The sequence below is a fragment of the Oryza brachyantha genome, chromosome 5, assembly GCF_000231095.2.
Source record: "Oryza brachyantha chromosome 5, ObraRS2, whole genome shotgun sequence".
NCBI classification, from domain to species: Eukaryota; Viridiplantae; Streptophyta; class Magnoliopsida; order Poales; family Poaceae; genus Oryza; species Oryza brachyantha.
In genome coordinates, this window is record NC_023167.2 from 5,780,348 (window position 1) to 5,798,975 (window position 18,628).

At 40.8% G+C, this 18,628-nt stretch overlaps 2 protein-coding genes and 1 pseudogene across 2 annotated transcripts; 1 reads left to right on the forward strand and 2 right to left on the reverse strand.

Annotated features, from left to right (window-relative positions):
- Positions 1–837: 837 nt before the first annotated feature.
- LOC102710593 (cytochrome b561 and DOMON domain-containing protein At3g61750-like) lies at positions 838–4,899 on the reverse strand. Its single transcript, XM_006655060.3, has 4 exons — positions 4,653–4,899; positions 3,085–3,487; positions 1,395–1,681; positions 838–1,299 (listed from the first exon to the last, which is right to left on the reverse strand). Exons 1-4 carry the CDS (start codon positions 4,824–4,826, stop codon positions 1,003–1,005), a joined length of 1,161 nt encoding a protein of 386 aa, XP_006655123.1. The 5' UTR covers positions 4,827–4,899; the 3' UTR covers positions 838–1,002.
- A 2,363-nt stretch (positions 4,900–7,262) lies between these two features.
- Positions 7,263–10,771, forward strand: LOC102710878 (serine/threonine-protein kinase AGC1-7-like). The gene is made up of 3 exons (XM_040524537.1): positions 7,263–7,452; positions 8,131–8,924; positions 9,615–10,771. Exons 2-3 carry the CDS (start codon positions 8,167–8,169, stop codon positions 10,528–10,530), a joined length of 1,674 nt encoding a protein of 557 aa, XP_040380471.1. The 5' UTR covers positions 7,263–7,452; positions 8,131–8,166; the 3' UTR covers positions 10,531–10,771.
- A 4,535-nt stretch (positions 10,772–15,306) lies between these two features.
- On the reverse strand, positions 15,307–18,052 carry LOC102711158 (annotated as a pseudogene).
- Positions 18,053–18,628: the final 576 nt, after the last annotated feature.

The window sequence follows — 18,628 nt, forward strand, 5'->3', positions numbered from 1 at the left end:
GAAATACTGTGAGGATCCATTTCGGGTTAAAATGGAGTAGCATTCCATTTAACACGGTTGTTATATATGGAGTATATGTATTTGCAAAGTTCTGGGAAGCGTTGATCGTCTAGCTGTCTCGTCCATTTCCTAAACCATTTTTTTTTCTCCAGAAGAGAATCGAAAGTCACGAAGAGTAAATATAAAATTTACTACTTTTTTTTACAACCTTTCTTTCCCATCGATGTTTTTTTGGATATCCTAGGCACTGTGATTCTAAGAAATAACTGATAAGAATATATAAAAGCTGGTTCCTAATTTCTAGCTTCAATGTGATCCTACATTATTCTTGAATCTGGAGAGCACGTTACTTCATGGATAGCTTAATGGACTCCTCTTATGATGTGAAAGTACGGTTGGAAACTTTGTTGTATAATTAACTTGAATTTTTTTCATTGATCACAAAATTACATGCTCATGTCAAATTAAGAACTTACTAGTTCGAACTAGTGCAGTTTCCAAGAACTGCGGTTAAAATATTTCGATGCTTCTTAAGTACTTCTTCTGTCCTAAAAAAACGAATTCTCCAGTTTTCGTGTCCAATATTTGACCATCCATCTTATTTGAAAATTTTTCAGGAAATTAGAAAAAAATTAGTCACACGTAAAATACTATTCATGATTTATCATCTAATAAAAACAAAAATATCAATCGCAAAAATATTTTGAATAAGACGAAGAGTCAAAAATTAAAAGTAAAAAGTGAAAAATTGGTTTATTTTAGGACGGAGGGAGTAATGAGCATACAATTCAGCTTTTCTTTGGTATCATGTTGCCGTCAACCATAGAGGAATGAACTGATTCATAAAAATATCACTCTCTTCTTCATTAAAGGGGAAAATTATAAAAAGAAATACACTGGCACGTATGAACACAAAAAAATACTAGTAGGCTGACTATTTCTCACATCAGTAAACAAAAACCACCAGAAAATTTTAAATTTTTTTGTCATATCAGAAACAAACTAGGTTACAGTCAATGTGTGATGATGATTTGGCATTTGGAGTCCACCGGCACAAGTGCCTTCCTTGGACAACCTAGTGCACATCACGATCTCCAGGCATGTGGCACTTATCAGCAAAACAGAAATTACAGCTCCATAACCCACTTTCCATGAGATGTTGGTGTCACTTGATTCAATGCCAAGAACAGTGTTAATGGCTGCCAAGAAAATACAAAGCCTGCCTAACCAATGGTGGCACTGGTTCCAACATTTCCGTACTTGAGAATCCTTATCAGGATGGATGAAAAATGCAATAACCTGTAAAAATGTAGTACAAACAAATGGCTTCAGAATTTCAAATGATATATGCATTGGCAGTCAGAATTTCAAAATAATTGCATGATCATACTAACCTGAAGAGAACCAAGGGCAAGAACTGAAAAGCCAAGGCTTTTATGTGTAGTAAAATTTGAATGAGTTCTATTGTACAGAGCAATGCCAGAAACAGCACCGGCAAGCCCAATGATGTAACCCATGAATTGCAGAAGAACATGAAGGTAATACCAGAGTGGGTCCTTATGTCTGAGATAACGAGCAACAATTGCTCCCAGTGGTACCAGAACACCCCAGCCCAAAATTGCAAATGCACCATGGTTCCTCTTCAGTCGGTATGGATAATAATAAGTACTAACAGAATCACCTGAGCAGGAAAAAGGTTATCTGAAGGTTAGTACTGAAAAACATTTTGTTAAAGAAAATTTGGTACTATACATGGCAGTAAATGGGCCAGGCTTGGACTTGTATTACATTTTAGGTTGAACTTTTGCTGATGTATGGTTGCTAATATGTTATTACTTGTACAAAATTAGTTCAATGTCTGAAAAATGAAAATATTCTTTGAACTTTTGTGTTATGATGTGTTATCATCAAATCGTATGGCAAACATGTTTCTTAATGAGATCTAATAAACATTGGTTGAACCTTAATGGGATTGTCTTTGTGACGACTGACGATTCAGGTAACTTTTCCAGCAAGATCAATGAATTTTTTGGCTGTATTCATTGCATAATGTGGTATCTGGGATGTTTTTTCATGTTATTGAAACAAATATCAATTTTCAGACTCTTGGTTCTATATCCAACAATAACCCACTTCTCAGCTGCATAATGCATTTTCGCACTATTCCTTTGCCATTCTACCATCAAACCCCCCAGGAATTTAACCATATCTGTAACTTCCCCATTTATTGCATGAAAAATTCCTTCCTTCTAAATGGAGTTCAAATTCCTGTAAATTTCTTGTGACATTCAAAGATCTGCTGAAATTGTCACTGTTAATTTTCTTTTATGTCCATTTCTGGCGTTATCTCCAGCTATCACTGATCGGGTTCTGTTAAAAGTCTAGTTCATCCTTTTGAAATCAGAATTTAAATCATATTTGCATATCTAGGTAATGATTCAGAAAGGTCCGTTTTTCAGTTAAATGTTATGTAATACAAATCTAACCAAGTGACAATTGTAAAATGTGCCATGTTGTGCCGTGAGTAAATGCTAATAACCTTTATAATGTTTCACGTTTCTGGGACAATATAACAAAACTTTTTCTTCTGAGTTGTGTTTCTATAATTGTGACGGAACAGGCTCAAGTAGTTTAGCATCCTTTTGAGCTGAAACATATTTTATATGGGCATTCTAGAAATTGTCCAGTGAATTGGAATTAGGTACATCATAGTTGATTCTACTTTCTTAATGCTCCAAGAATGCGTTGAATGCTTCAACATGGCATGTACAATTAGTCTATTACTACCCAAAATAAGATCATTTTTTCCCATTCTAACTTGTTTCAAAATAATTCATCTCTGAGTAATCATTGTATTGGAATGTATGAAATCAAAGAGTAAATGCATTGGGAATAGATAAAGTGTGGTATAAATGTATTGGGATTTTATAGAGTGAAGGGTATTCTAATCTTTTTGTTTTTGTATTGCAATGTATGTGCGGAGTGAAAATAAAGTTATTTTGGAACGGAGGAGTACCAAGCATAAAAACAAACTTCAATAGAAAATAAATTTATCTGTGATAGAACATAAGTCAATAACTATACCTGATGAGAAGTCAAAAGACAGAGTCGTTTTGTCATCATGTTCTGCAAGATGGAACTTATTTGGTGATACCTTTGACAAAGCCAAAATTACGGACTGTCGAGCAATGTGAAGAGGGGATTTCAATTGAAATGCTAAGTAAATATTATCTCCATAGAGCACAGCTGCAGAATGAACATCTGTTGTGGGCAACTTGCCTTCATCTACCTTCACTCCTGAACTAGCCTGACTACTTAGGTAGTATTGCTTGATGTATGCTCTCCCTTGATTATCAATCCAGCCAACCATGGCACTGGACCCAACCATCTTCCCATCATTTGAGAAACCAATTCCAACCCATCCAGATGAATAGGGTGCTGAAAGTACAATGTTGGTGGTGTCATCTTCAATCTGCAAATGTGAATACTGCAAGATGTGCAGAGACAACATGAACTAAGGATAGATTTTACAACTTTGTACAATGAAGAAAGCAGAGCGGTGAAATAAATAAATATTTTTGGAATAACATGATCAATATCAAATATTACATGGATGGTCGTGATCTTCTTAGAACATGTGCATTTTTGTAATATTATGTTTGTTAAGAATGTCTGATACTTCTTATTTGATTACGAAATGTTCGATAGTACTTCTACATTTTTGGATATTCCCATCTAGTAGAATGTCTTTTAAGTCTAAATTTGTTCCTAGAAAATGCTTTCAGAATTTTCAATTCATAGATTATACTTCCAAAGTGTTCAATTTTAATTATTCAGCAGATATCTTCTACAGAGTAAAGATCAGTTTGTGCTATTTAAAGATCAACTCAATTCTTCTGCTTTCCACTTTTGTCTTGGATTCTTGGTGGCCATAGCACAGTTTGCGAAAGGAGGGGAGAAGGAAAAAAAAAATCAAAGTACAATATCAGTTTGACATCTTGTACAACTGGGAACAAGTGTAAGAGACAAGAATCAACAGAATTGGACAGCTCAAGTATTTGCAGGAATATATATGTGGACATATTTTCCTAGGCACTTACTGAGTACTGACTAGCAGTAATAGTGTCAGCTACTCCAATGGTTAGAAGTTACTAACCATGGTTCACAATGCACAACGAAAGAAAGTAAAAAAGTAAAAAAAAAAAAGTTGAATAACAGAGTAATTTATTTCTTATATTTGGTTATCGAAGAGCACCAGGGGAAATTACTTCAAGTTAGACTGTTATCTGAAGACCAAATTATGGTCCTTCAGTATCTCATGGAACCTAAGAATAGCTAAATTAATCAATAGAAGTGCCTTATGAACTATTGCTGCCCTGGTGGTTTCAAATACGAATGTATGCACGATGCAGCAAGATGAACTTGTACCATTTAGAAGCTCTAATACATGTTTGCTATAATTTAGCATATTCCAATTATGACCCGTTTTCCTGATCCTTGCCTCTTAGCCTTATTCTACTTTTAACATTAAAAAAAAAAGGGTTAACATTTGACAGGTGAGACAAGCACATCTATACTTGGCATCTGCAACAATCTTTCTGAATGCATGGTTATTTTGCAAATGATCCCTTTCAGCAGATAAGGAATGTTACCCTGAGTATGAAGCCGTTCCAGACTGATCTGCAGAGGAGCCTGGATGAATTGAAAGGCGCCGGCAGGAAGGTGTTCAGCTCGGCACCACAGGTATCCCTCTGTGCATGGACAGCCACTGCAGCAAGGATCACTGTGACGAACAGGACGATCTGAACTTGCTTTGGCACAGCCATCTATGTTGATGCAGAGCAAGGAGCAGCTACTAGCTAGCAGCTAGAGGTAGAGGATGCTACAATGAGAGCAGATCGAGCAGCAATGATGGTTATATTTCTGAACTGATGCTTCCATTGGGAGGAAGAGAAAAAGCTTTGGTTGTTTGCAGCGGTGGTTATTGTGGTTGGAGCCATCATGGCTACTTTTTTATGAAAGAATACTAAAAAGCATTTCTTGCATTCTACTTCATCAGTTGAGATGGAAAATGGCTCACAGTTACACCCAGTATGGAAGAAAGTGATCCAAAGGTGGCTTTCCTGCAATATTGTATTTGGACTCTGCTGCAGTAACCATTGGCAGCAGTAACCAGCAAAGATAGCAGGCTGTAGCAGTTGAAACAGTTTACCCTTTTGGTATGCTATCAGGGCATGATTGTGGTGATGAAACTGGCATGATCATTGATGCATTATTTTTGGAATTTCTCTGCTTAATTATCGAAGAGAAAAAGGATCAAAACTATGAAATGGAATAGAAAAAAATGGTAAAAACAAGAAGTTGGACAAGAAAAATCCACCAAAAAAATGCTAGTACTGATGATGTCTGTACTCTGTAGACAGTTGTTCAACCAGGAGAAGGATTTATTTTTTTTTAACACGCGTAAATTGAGAGACCTCTTCTGATGGTTTCTGATGTTAAAGACATCGTCTTGTGTTATTGGCAGCAAGCTACTGTATTTTTCAGCCATCTCCATAGATAGTAGATACTGTTGATCCACTGATCTTGTTCTTGAGCTCAGACGGGACAAGCTTCACGGTTTCTGCAATTCCTCGCAGTTATGTCGTTCTGTTTTGCAAACCATTATTTCGCCCTGATTAATTGAAAAGCAAAAACTCTGTACCGTTCTGTTAAAAAAAAAAAGGTCACAATGCCATTACCTGGAGATTTTTTGATAAGAGGTTCTTTCCTATCTTTAAAAAGCTATCTCGAGGTTTAGTGTAAAATTTTTAGTTCTTGAAGTATATTATATCTTGAGATATCAAATATTTTATACTAATTTTTTTCTTGACATACTTCTCAAAGATGGTAAAAAAAATATTTTTGATAATATGACACTCAATTGGTGCACCTTTGATCTTTTACCATTACCTGAGGCACTCGACATAATAAGAAAAAGAAAATATGGCACCCAATTATTAGCAGTGCCCCCCCTCTTTTCCCTGTAACACTTCATTTCAATCAATTAAATGGCTACAGGTAGAGACACCTCTACCTTCTTACGACAAAAATAAAAGCAGTGATCTTGGGAACATAATCTTATCGTGTTTCCAAAACTGGAGGCTAGCTGCATGATTTAGGCCATGGAGGTGTACACAAACGAAGCTACGTTGGAATTTCTCTTAAAACTAAGACAAGCATAATTTTAGTAAAAGTGGGTTATTATAACTAAATTTACCATGCCTAAATCGTTGGACATTGTTGCCATCTTTGGCTTAAATTTTACTCCCTCCTTTTTTAAAATATAGGTAATTATGTTTTTTTAGAGAAATTAGAAATGGCATAAGAGATGTTTACGATTGATTGAGATAAGAAAAATACGAGAAAATTAAATGAAAGATGATTTGATTAGTTGGGGCAAGGGGGGCAACAAGGTAGGTGAAGAAGTTCGAGTCAAATTCGACTCCGAGAAGACAGTTATATTTTAATATGGAGAGGAGTATAATCATGAACGGAAATTGTTTCTAGTCAACCTAGCTTCATGATGGGAGATTGGATCATGTACCTCCGGCTTGATTGAAAATTGAGGATTACTCTCCAATGCCAAGTGACATGTGGGGTCATCTATGGTCACTAATACGTGGTTAGAAATGTAAATCCTCAATTTCGATAAAGATACAAGGTATAAGGGATGAATTCTTTCTTATAGCACTATATAGTATAGATTATTTTTTGGTTTTTTTTACATCTTCTCTGAAATGCTAATTGGTACGCCTTTTATAAAAAGATTTTACATATATTTTCGACTTTGTAGTAGTTAATTATATCATTTACACTATTAAATATCCAATAAAAAGCTAGACAATATTTTATCTTTCATCTTTTATTCATAAAAAAACAAAAAGATCAAATTGTATTGCAGACAATTTGTTACTGGTGTCGGTGGGATGTCTGTGAGAGCATACACATGTTGGACTCTAGCAAATTTCTTGGGTAGCCCAAGTTGAAGCACAATTTCACACGTTTTCAAATAGGACTCTGCAAAGGATGACCTGGGACAAGAACAAGAATAGGGAGACCATGGATGACCCAGAATACCTCACTTGTTTTTCACTAAACTTAGCAAGTGCATTCTTGGTCCATTCATGCTGCCCTCCATCGCACGGATTGCTCTCACAGCCCCACAAACCATTCAACGCAAAGTCTGTATGCATTTCTACTCTGTTTATTTCCTCCCAACAAAGCAAGCATTCCCCTGTTTTGCTGCCAATTGCAGCTTCCCAAGCATGGCAGGACGAATAAGAGACCTTCTGTTAATCTTGTTTGATTAATCCCCTTCAGCTTTTATATTTCCTTGTGTATCACATGAAGCATTGTTCAAATTTGGCTGCTGTTCGAACTTTGAAGCCCTTTATCAAGATTTGGTTCCAGGTTTGTGTTTCTTGGTCTGATCTTCAGGTTGTTTTATTGCGATAAATGAAGTTCCTCGTACTGTTACCGGTTTTGTTTTTATATTAGTAGCTATATGGTAGCCATAACCTTTCATTATCTGTTTTAGAATGAATAGTCTCATAACAAATTAGCAGTGGGATCTTGTGTACAAATGACTTCGAAGAATTCAAAATTATTTGCATCTAAAGTTGTATGATCTTTCAAAAATTCAATCTCAAACTCATTCTAGATGTCAATAAGCAAAGAAGACGCATAATCAACTAGAACTGTATCAAGTGCTAGCAACTTGTCAAGGAGGCCTGAGAATGCCCCAAGACAAGAATAATTTGGCTATGTTTACACCATAGAAATTTTAAAGGACAATTGCATTATTTGTACAAATAGGACAAGTGCATTATTTGTACAAACATGAAAATTTTTCCTGCATTGTAAATAAGGACGGATTTAGCATGTGAACGGTGGGGGCTTGAATCCGCACTATCTCTGTCAAGACCATTGAAATCTCCACTAAGCCTAAAATCAAATGCAAAGGAGACTGAAACTCTATTTAAGTTGTTCAGACTCATCTAATATTGTTTGCTAAACCCGTTATCGATTGTAACACACTATTACTTAAATTACCTATCAATTTGTGATTTATACCATGTGAATTTCCAGATTACCAAGAAACTCAAGCTTCAGTAAAGTACAACAATGGAGGACGGCATGGATTTTAGCCCTCATAAAAATAGCACAGAACACAATCGGACTAGCTTTGAAGATGAAGTCGCCGTTCGATCGACAACCTCCAAACCATCGTCGCACTCCCAGACCTCTTCCGACAAGAAACCAAAGCCCAAGAACAACAAGCCGAATCACACCGACAAGACGGCGCCGCCGCAGAAGCCGGAGACGACGACGACGGCAGCAGCGAGCGCGAGCCGTGGTGAGGCCGCCAGCAACGGCAGCCTGGAGAGCATCAGCAGCGGCAGCACCCGGAGCAACAGCCTGGAGAGCAGCAGCGGCGGCGCGTCCGCGGCGGCGGCACCGGCGGCGGCGGCGGCGCAGCACGTGAAGCGGCACACGGGCGGGGACAGCCGGTGGGAGGCGATCCAGGCGGCGACGGCGCGCGACGCGGGGGCGGCGCTGAGCCTGGCGCACTTCCGGCTGCTGAAGCGGCTGGGGTACGGCGACATCGGCAGCGTGTACCTGGTGGAGCTGCGGGGCACGCCGGCGTTCTTCGCGATGAAAGTGATGGACAAGGCGTCGATCGCGAGCCGGAACAAGATGGCGCGCGCGGAGACGGAGCGCGAGATCCTGGGCCTCCTCGACCACCCCTTCCTCCCCACCCTCTACACCCACTTCGAGACCGACAAGTTCTACTGCCTCGTCATGGAGTACTGCTCCGGCGGCAACCTCCACTCCCTCCGCCAGAAGCAGCCCTGCAAGCACTTCTCCGAGCCCGCCGCCAGGTCACCGCCCACTCCATTTTCATGCTGTTTCATTATAAGTTTTAAACAAATTAAAATCCCATCTTCTCGCTTCTGCTTATAATTATAAACCAAAATTTAAATTTTTAAATAAATTTGAAGTTTTTTCGTCGTAGTTTATTTGTTAGCCTGGACTTTCAAATTACTAGCACGTATATAAAAATTTTATTCACAAAATATTTTTTTCGTTTACAGGCACGCTACGATCACCTCTTAATACTTCCTCCAGTTTATTTATTTAACATTGGTCACAATGGACTTTTAGATTTATATTTGATTATTCGTTCTATTCGTATATGTAAAATTATAAACCATGTTTATAATGTCTTTAGTAATAGATCAAATCATAAAAAATAATTTAATAATTATGTAAATTTTTAAATAAAAGAAATAGTCAGATGTAGATGCCAAAAGAAAGTAGAGGAAGTATTTGTTCAAACTTAAGCTTTTATTTGTTATGTTTGAAAAAACTGGAGGTTGATTTTACGGTTCTTAAGTTTGTATCAAGAAAGGTCAACACCTTCTATTGAAATTAAAATTTAGTATGGTATCGAGAGATACTAAAATTACGTAAACTTCTACTATTCAATATACAACTGTATATATTGGCAACATAAAAAAAATCAACACTGAAATTTTCGCTGAAAAAAAGCGCAATATTTTACGCGTCAGGTTCTACACGGCGGAGGTGCTGCTTGCACTGGAGTACCTGCATATGCTGGGGATCGTGTACAGGGACCTGAAGCCGGAGAACGTCCTCGTCAGGGACGACGGCCACATCATGCTCTCCGACTTCGACCTCTCGCTGCGCTGCACGGTCTGCCCCACTCTCGTCAAGTCCTCCTCGGTGCACGCCACCGGCGGCGGCGGCGCCGGCGCCGGCGGGATGGGCGGCGGCAGGGACGGCCTGGACGGCGATGGCATCTCGGCGTCGTCGACCCAGGGCTGCATCCAGCCGTCGTCCTTCTTCCCGCGCATCCTGCCGCGGCGGAGCCGGAAGGCGTCCAAGAGCGACATGGGCCTGCTGCTCAACGGCGCGGCGGCGGTGGAGTTCAACGCGGAGCCGACGGAGGCGCGGTCCATGTCGTTCGTGGGCACGCACGAGTACCTGGCGCCGGAGATCATCCGCGGCGAGGGCCACGGCAGCGCCGTCGACTGGTGGACGCTGGGGATCTTCCTCTACGAGCTGCTCCACGGTGCCACGCCGTTCAAGGGCGCCGGCAACCGCGCCACGCTCTGCAACGTCATCGAGCAGCCGCTCCGCTTCCCCTCCGACGGCGCCAGCGCCGTCGCGCGCGACCTCATCCGCGGCCTGCTCGTCAAGGACCCGCACCGGAGGATCGCCTTCACCCGGGGCGCCACCGAGATCAAGCAGCACCCCTTCTTCGAGGGCGTCAACTGGGCGCTCGTTAGGAGCCTCACGCCGCCGTCGGTGCCGGAGCCGGTGGACTTCCGGCAGTACGCCGCCTCCGCCACTCCCAAGGACAAGAAGACGCCCGAAGGCACCACGGCGCCGTCGCCGGCGGCGGATGGCGCCGCCGCCAAGTCGAGCACCGGCGAGTCCTACACCGATTTTGAGTATTTTTAGTATTGCTGACAATGTTGTTGCACAGCAGATATTGTTTTTGATGGATGGTTGTGAATTACTGAGAATTCAAGAACTCATTCATGGACTGGTAGATTCACCATATACCTATAAAAATCATATGAAAATGTAGCGATTTTAATTTGATGTGGTTTGTTATCCGTGAACTTTTGTTACTTGTTTTAGGGTTTATTGGATACATGCCATTACAAATACAGTGAATTAAAAAAATATCATTACTATTCGTCAATGCTGACTCATGCCACTATTATTTTACTAAATTTGATCCATGCCATTATCTGCGCTTTGAGCTGAGTTTTATACTGTTCTGGGTGACTGTATTTTCTTGTGGACGATTTTGCCCTCGGTCCAGATGCTTTCACTCGGTGGCTGGTTTGGCTCCACCCGTGCAGCTTAAAAACATTCCTGTCATGAATGCCTGTCATTTTCACTCTTTTTTTTTGGAGGAGTATATTATCATTAAGTTCCTCGAGTTCATGTGCAACCCTTTGTCCTGACCTCCTGGGTGATTGAGGCAGCAGCAGTGATCATTGGTCTTAGCAAATGGTGGTGTGAGTGATTTGATTTGTGTTCTTTTAATATAAACATCGATGGTTCTTATAGGAAAAAAAAAACTATATTCCACAAAGCCCCCGTAATGGTTCTTCAGTACGGTGAGGATGGAGCAGCAGTACGGTGATTGTAAATGTATATTCCACGAAGCGCTCATATAGGAAAAAAAAAACTTCATTCCCTGAGGCTCATTGTTAATGTTCAATCCTGGTAATATCTGTTTTGGAATTCTGATTTCGACAGTACCAGTAGTAACGATCTGATTGCTCATATTGCTAAGCCAGTTTCAATCCTTGTAATATATGTTTTTTAATCTTGCTGCCCTTCTCATTTCATAAATCATTGCTTCAAGATATTTTCATGTTCAGTTACTTCGAGGTTTCAGTAAACAGGATTTTGGCCACAATACCTGCATCATTTTCTCTCCCCTCTGTGTTTCAGTTCATAGTTATCCAAACCACAAATTAGCATAGCCTCACATACAATCAGGAAGTGACGGCCAGTAATTTGCACCACTTCATGGCAAGAAAAATCAATTCATTGGCTCCTTACAACAGTGTTACAGCCTAGATAGCAGATAGCTGAGGCTGCGTTGAGCAGTATTGTTATTAACCGGCACGAAAAACTAGAAAAATAGATTAGTACATCATAAATTAATTATTAACTATAAAAAATTAGAAAAATAGATTAGTCTGAATTTTGTGTTGAAATTTTTCTATAGAAAAGTTTTACAAAAGACATACCATTTAGTAGTATAGGATGCGTGAAAAAAAAAACGAGGAAATGGATTGGGAACGAACTCGGCCTGAGTGGCTTTCAGTCAAGTAACATTTTCAAAGCTGTAAAAGAAAAGGTACGAAAATTTTACATGTTGACAGGTACCTCAAAACTTTAAGAGCGCTATCATCAATCACATTGCATTAATTGAACTTCAACTGTCTTCAGTTGTTATGATATTCTAGCTGATCTCTCCAGTTGATCAAAAGTTCCTTCAATTTTACTTGTATGTTTAAGTCCCTGCAGCAAATGATAAACACTTCACAAAGATGCACACAAAATGTGTAATAAATAATATCTTCACCAGTCAACAGTTGCTTATTAAAAGCAAAATATACTTTAGTGCATCCAAATAATACCGGATCTCAGAATGCTGTAATTACCTGAAAAGCGATGAATTGGCTGCATTCCTTCACCACCCGTTGCTCCTCACTGAACTACTGATCGACTGATTGGACCTTCCGAAGAAGAGGGAGAACTGGGCGAGGGAGTGCGAACGCGCGGCGGGGGCGGCGTGAGGGAGCAGCGCGGGCGAGGGAGAGGCGGCGGCGGGTTGAGGGAGAAATCACAACCACGACGGTGGGATGAGGGTCGTGGCGTAGGTGCGATGTGACGTGGTTAAAATGGACAACATGAACGTGGTTGCGAGGTGGCATGTTAATTACAGCAGTAATTGGAAGGCTAATACAACTTACTGGGTTGTCGGATGGATGGCTTCCATCGTTTCGCTTTTTTAGGAAGAAGCAAAAAACGCGTTTTTTAAACGAAAAATTATTTGTAGGTAAAACTTTTATATATATGTATATATAAACTCAAAAGCGAAATGTGTAAAATAAACCACGATAAAAAAAACCACAAAATTAAGTCTAAAATTAAGTTCTAAAATTTAAATTTTGGCTTATAGGCAGTTACATCTGTGAAGACAGACCTGATGTATCTGACGGCTACGACTACTAAACTCCTGCGTAAATTTTTCTAGGTGGGCTTATAAAAAAAATTAAGTGGTACTTTTTATATTAGCTTAGATGATTCAGTACACACTATTATTAAACACTTAAATTTTATAATACATGTATGAAATTTGCACAGTATTCTTTTCTCACTATCCTATGGATACTTTCTTGACGACATTGTATCATAGATGGGGCCTAGTAATTAAAAATAAATTAACATTATTAGCTGTCGGCTTAACACAAACTCAGTCATTGTCGTGGTAATTTGATGTATGGACATGATCTCGTACGGTGGTTCTCAGCAGGGTTGCTCATCTTATTAGTGTTTACTAATCAGCTATTACAACTGTTTCATAACATAATATGTTTGACTTTTTTTTACAACGTTTGACCATTCGTCTTATTAAAAAGTTTAGTACAAATATAAAAAAGGCAAATCATGCTTAAAATTCTTTTGCTTAAAATTTTTTTATAATAAAGTAAGTCATAAGTAAAATAAATAAAATTTTCATAATTTTTAAAATAATACAAATGATTAAATATTGCAAGCAACAAAGTTAAATACGTTACGTTATAAAATGGAGGGAGTGTTTAGTAATCGATGCCTCACTGTACTCCTCACGCAAGATATAAAGTCTGTATAGAGAGAGAGCTAGAATCATAGAAATATAGAATGAACCAACCATTGACTACCGACTGTTCTCAAGTGTTCTAACACTTCAACTATCAACTATTAATCAATTTTAAATTCTTCGTAGAATCGATCACCTGGTTAGAGATTTAGAGGCGCAGGGGTGTACGACGTACTGTAGGGCAGCAGCCAGCAGCGCAGCTGCTTGAACCATTGTCCGTTGAACGTCCACGCAGAGACGGCAGAGTCCTGCTCTCCTGGTGTTCGAGTACTCGCCGTCGCCGGAGCTATTCGAGAATTCCCACGGCGAGATCGGTTTGATATGCGCTCCTGATTGCAAATCTACGTCATGCATAACGTCAAAATATATCCTGCGTTTCTACTCTACCATCGTCGTATATCTGCCAAACAAAAACTAAATCCAACTTCACGGAGAAAAGTTATATCTACCAATTTAACCATCCGAGTTAAATTATTATCTTCCCCGCAAAAAAAAAGTTAAATTATTATCTGGATGCCAAACAAAAACTAAATCCAACTTCATGGAAGAAAATTATATCTACCAATTTAACCATCCGAGTTAAATTATTATCTGGATGCCAAACAAAAACTAAAACTTTGTTTCTTTCGGCTTAAGATTATTATAATCTAGATTATTGAGTCAGATTATTAGCTAGATTGTTATAATCTGTAGGAGAATAAGTTGTGAGTTGTTTCTTTACTAGATTATTGGGTTTGCAAGTGTAAAGAGGGAGTGGAGTGGCATGCATGGTGGGTAATTTTTCACCCAATAAGCTAGAAAAAGCTCACCTAAATTGTTTGTTTCTTTAGATTATAATAAACTACTTTAATAAATTATTTGTTTCTTTCAGCTTACTCCCAATAATCTAGATTATAATAATCCTAAGCTAAAAGAATCAAGGCCTAAATCCAACTTCATGGAAAAAAGTTATATCTACCAATTTAACCATCCGAGTTAAATTATTATCTAAATGCCAAACAATCATATACTACCTCCGTTTCATAATGTAAGATTTTCTAGCGTATCCTAAATTCATATAGATATCAATAAATCTAGACATATATATAAACAATATACATTGATTAATAGATAAATCTAAGGATAACTAAAACTTATTACATTATGAAATGGAAGGAGTATTATTTTTCCAACCAAGGTTTCACGCGTATATCTGCTTGATTCTGGTTTTAAAAATTAAAACGAGGTTTCATATATCTACCTGATTCTGGTTTAAAAATATCTTTTATGTAAATGTTCCGTGACACAACGCTGTATTTGTTTGGTTTTAAATCAGGTAAGATGCATGTAAATGTTCCGAGACACAACGGAATACCTAAAATATATGTACGGGATACCTAAAATATATGTACGGGTCAACCTATAAGGAGGCCCATCCAAACAAGTTATTGCACACAAGCTAAAATTAATTAATTATATAGTAATACACAGGCAATTAAGAAAATATAGCAAGATTCTAACTATACTCCGTATATTGTAACTCTAAAATTTAAAGATAGAGACTTGGGAAACAGTTTTTAGCACACGGGTATATGTACACCCGTGTGTTTGTATGTCATCTAAATAGTCATCAAAAATATAAAAAAATTTGATAAGATAGATTAATATGAGTTATATCACTCCATAAACATACAAGTTTAAATTCAACTTCTACAAGTTGTAGCAAAAAAAACAAACAAAACTGAAACTAAGTATACGGATATTCATAATTGTTTTTGTTATTTTTGCTACAACTTGTAGAAGTTGAATTTAAATTAGCATGTTGGTGGAGTGATATAACTCATATTAAACTATCTTGTCAAATTGTTTCATATTTTTTATAACTATTTAGATGACATGCAAGTAACGCCGTGTACACCCATGTGCTAAAAAACTTTTTCCATAGAGACCTGGGCACAGATCAAATAATACATCCATGTCTGGTCTTCCAGGTACTGGGAAAGCTACATCTTATACTGCTGATGAAACCGTGAAAACAAAAACTATAGCTATATCTATGAATTCCACTGTCATCCTCTAGACCTGTTATCTGAAAACTGTAATTAATCTTCTAGGCAAGATCAGCTCAAGAGTAAAACTTGTATTTGCTCGCGTCAAGAATGATCTGCCGGAATCCTCCGATGGGCGAGACCAGCATCAGCAGCACTCCGATGATGATGAACAACTGACCAAGCAATTAAGAACATGATTAAAACAACTCATGATTTGATTTGATTTTTCAGGAACGTCAGAGTGAACACTGAAACTTACTATGTTCGTGCACCACGAGAGGCCGTACTTTTTGGGCTTGCGCACAATCAGCCAGATGATGCACGGAATCTGCAGCATCAAACAGCGCATGCACGTTTAATTAAGCAAACAATTAACCAAGAATTAATGCGTTAATTAATGCGTTTGGAGGAGCAGTTTGTTGATGCAGCAATGGCGATGGAACGATGGGTGCAATGGTATCGATCGCTTACGAAGTAAGTGGTTGGCGCGAATCCGAAGCCGCCGAAGAAGCCGAGGAGGCCGTCGAAGAAGGGGAAGGTCATGGCGACGACCATGGTGGCGGCGACGTAGCCGGAGCGGGCGACGACGAGGAGCGGCAGGCCGGGGGTGAACTGGTACTTCTTGACGAGCACCGTCTCGATCATGTCGAACACCGGCATGGAGTAGACCTGGTAGCCGCCGATGACGTGGATGACGACCATGAGGTTGGCCATGGCGACCAGCCACCGCGGCTTCTCCAGAGAGATGAGGACGTTGGGCTCGACGGCGTTGCCGAAGGCGTAGTAGCCGGCGAAGGCGACGGTGAAGTAGCAGAGCGCGACGACGGCGTAGGCCACCACCACGCCCAGCCACATGGGCTTCTTGGACGGCCTCTCCGGCGTCGACGGGATGGTGGCCTGGATCTCCAGCACCACGTTGTGGCCGGCGAAGGCGAAGGAGATGGCGCCCAGCGCGTTGAGCGCCCCGAACACGCGCCCCGACGTGGTCGTCGCCTTGAAGCCGTAGTCGACGGCGGCGGCGGTGGCGGCGGCGGCGGCCGGGTGGGCGGTGTTAGAATTAATCTTGTTGTTTTATATATATTTTTTGTGTGAGTTGTGTATGGTGGGAATGCTTGTGCGATCAGGTGCTTAGTCAATTAGTGGTGAGTGATTAGGAGCAAATTAGCCGATGCATGTGTTAGTTAGTTTGGTCAGTCATGCATGCGCACGTTGGCGTGGAGTTGGGGCCAAGTCAAGTGAATCAGTCATGGGTAGAAGAGTGGATCAAATCGCTCGTGCATGTAGTGGTTAGTGGTGTGATCTGCATGTAGAGAAATGTGCTTTGCATGTAGAAAGGTGATTAGTGTGTGGCCACGGGAGAGTTTGGCCGAGTCGTGCGGCCAAACGTGGCTGAATCAGTGCGTGTGTGTGCTTATTTAAGCTATGTAATCAGTGGTGTGATTATGCAGTGAGCTGAATATAAGTGCAAGTTCTGGTGCTGGTGTGCAGTACCGAATAACTTCTGTGTGTGCTACTTCTTTTGTTCCTGTGCATCTGTGTGTTTCCATCCACCGAGAGAAGCTAGCGAGCTTGTGTTCGTGTATACACCACTGAGATTGTGAGAGAAGGTGAGCTGGGCCATCAGGCGGCCCTGACCACCGAGGTGATGAAGGCTATCATGGAGTAGCAGAGCGACATGGCGGCCGCGGCGGCGGAGACGGAGTTGAAGTTGGGGCACTGCGAGAGGACGAACTGCGGGGAGGCGAACATCATGATGTAGAAGGTGAGGCGGATGTCCGTGCACCGGCCGTCGCAGCTGAGCTCGACGAACTTCTTCAGCGTCTGGCCGCCGGTGACCATGTAGACGATGTCGGTGACGACCTGGACGATGAGCTGCAGCGGCACGACGATCCACAGCCCCAGGCGCCTCCCGAACGCGTGCTGCCCGAGCTAGTGGTACCGGTCGAACCGCTTCCCGGGCACCTCCTCGTGCATCTCCACCATCTGCCACAGCGTGTACAGCGTGATCCCGAACGACGCGGCGATGGCGGCGGCGCCGCCCGCCCACCCGAGCTGCGCCATCGCGAAGGGCAGGCCCAGCACGCCGGCGCCGACCATGGCGGTCACGTTGTGGAACGCCGAGTAGTACCACTTGGCGGTGCGCGACGACGTGATGGGGAGCCACTCGTCGAGGCTCACGTCCTTGAGCCGCTCCTCCTCCCGCCGCTCCCTCGCCGTCGCCACGTACTCCTCCATCACGTCCACCGCCGCCGCCATCCCGGTTTCGATCTAGGGTGAGTTTTCGCGGGAGCGGGAGGCGCAGTTTTGGAGGGAGAGGGGAGCGGCGGGAGTGCCTGTATGTTTTTATCCGCGGCTCCGCGCACAAGTAGGTCCGATCTTCTATTCCATTTAATTAATAAAAATTTATAAACGTGTAATTATAATTTTGCAAAGTTAGATATATATTATTGGTATTTCAATGACACATATGACCTGTATCAGTCAATAACATATGGGTTAGGATGACATATTTTTAATTTTGCATAATCATAGTGCCAATTTTGTAATTTTCCCTTTAATTTAATTCATATCCCTAATTTATCTTTAGCTTATCCGGAAGGGTGTTTGATTTATGTTGTCACGTGAGCCATACGATCTGCAGGGCTCTCGATCCCATTAAATGTTGGAAATTTTATCTTTTGTGTATGTATGGCTTTCTGATCGTTGCAGAATTAATGAGCAAATAGAACATGTATCTTCTTCTAAACAAGAAAAGGTCACTTACCAAAAAAAACAGAAAAACTACGATACGGGATTTCATACCGATGGGACGGTTTTCTTACCACGTACCACGCAGTCTGCGTTTTATCACTCTGATGCTCTCCCCCGTGCGTTTGTGCCGTTGGCGTTGCCTCCATGTACCCGCGTCGCGCTGCTCCTCCACGCTGCTCGTCATCGCTCCTCCGTGCTACCCCGCATATTGGTGCTGATCTTCACCCGTATTCTCCATAGTCATCTAATTTATAAAGTATCAATAAGTATCAATATGGTATCATCTAGTGTAAAAATTATAATATGTATATACATACTGAAATTAGGTGATACCTTCCGGTATGATGTGATACCATAAAGTAACTACTAATACCAAACTTTATAT

Coding starts and splice junctions, on each gene's coding strand:
- LOC102710878 (XM_040524537.1), top strand. CDS start 8,167: ATGGAGGACGGCATGGATTTTAGCCCTCATAAAAATAGCACAGAACAC. Junction 8,925..9,614: donor TTCTCCGAGCCCGCCGCCAG/GTCACCGCCCAC, acceptor TTTACGCGTCAG/GTTCTACACGGCGGAGGTGC.
- LOC102710593 (XM_006655060.3), bottom strand. CDS start 4,826: ATGGCTGTGCCAAAGCAAGTTCAGATCGTCCTGTTCGTCACAGTGATC. Junction 1,682..3,084: donor GTCTTTTGACTTCTCATCAG/GTATAGTTATTG, acceptor TTTCCTGCTCAG/GTGATTCTGTTAGTACTTAT. Junction 1,300..1,394: donor TTGCCCTTGGTTCTCTTCAG/GTTAGTATGATC, acceptor ACATTTTTACAG/GTTATTGCATTTTTCATCCA.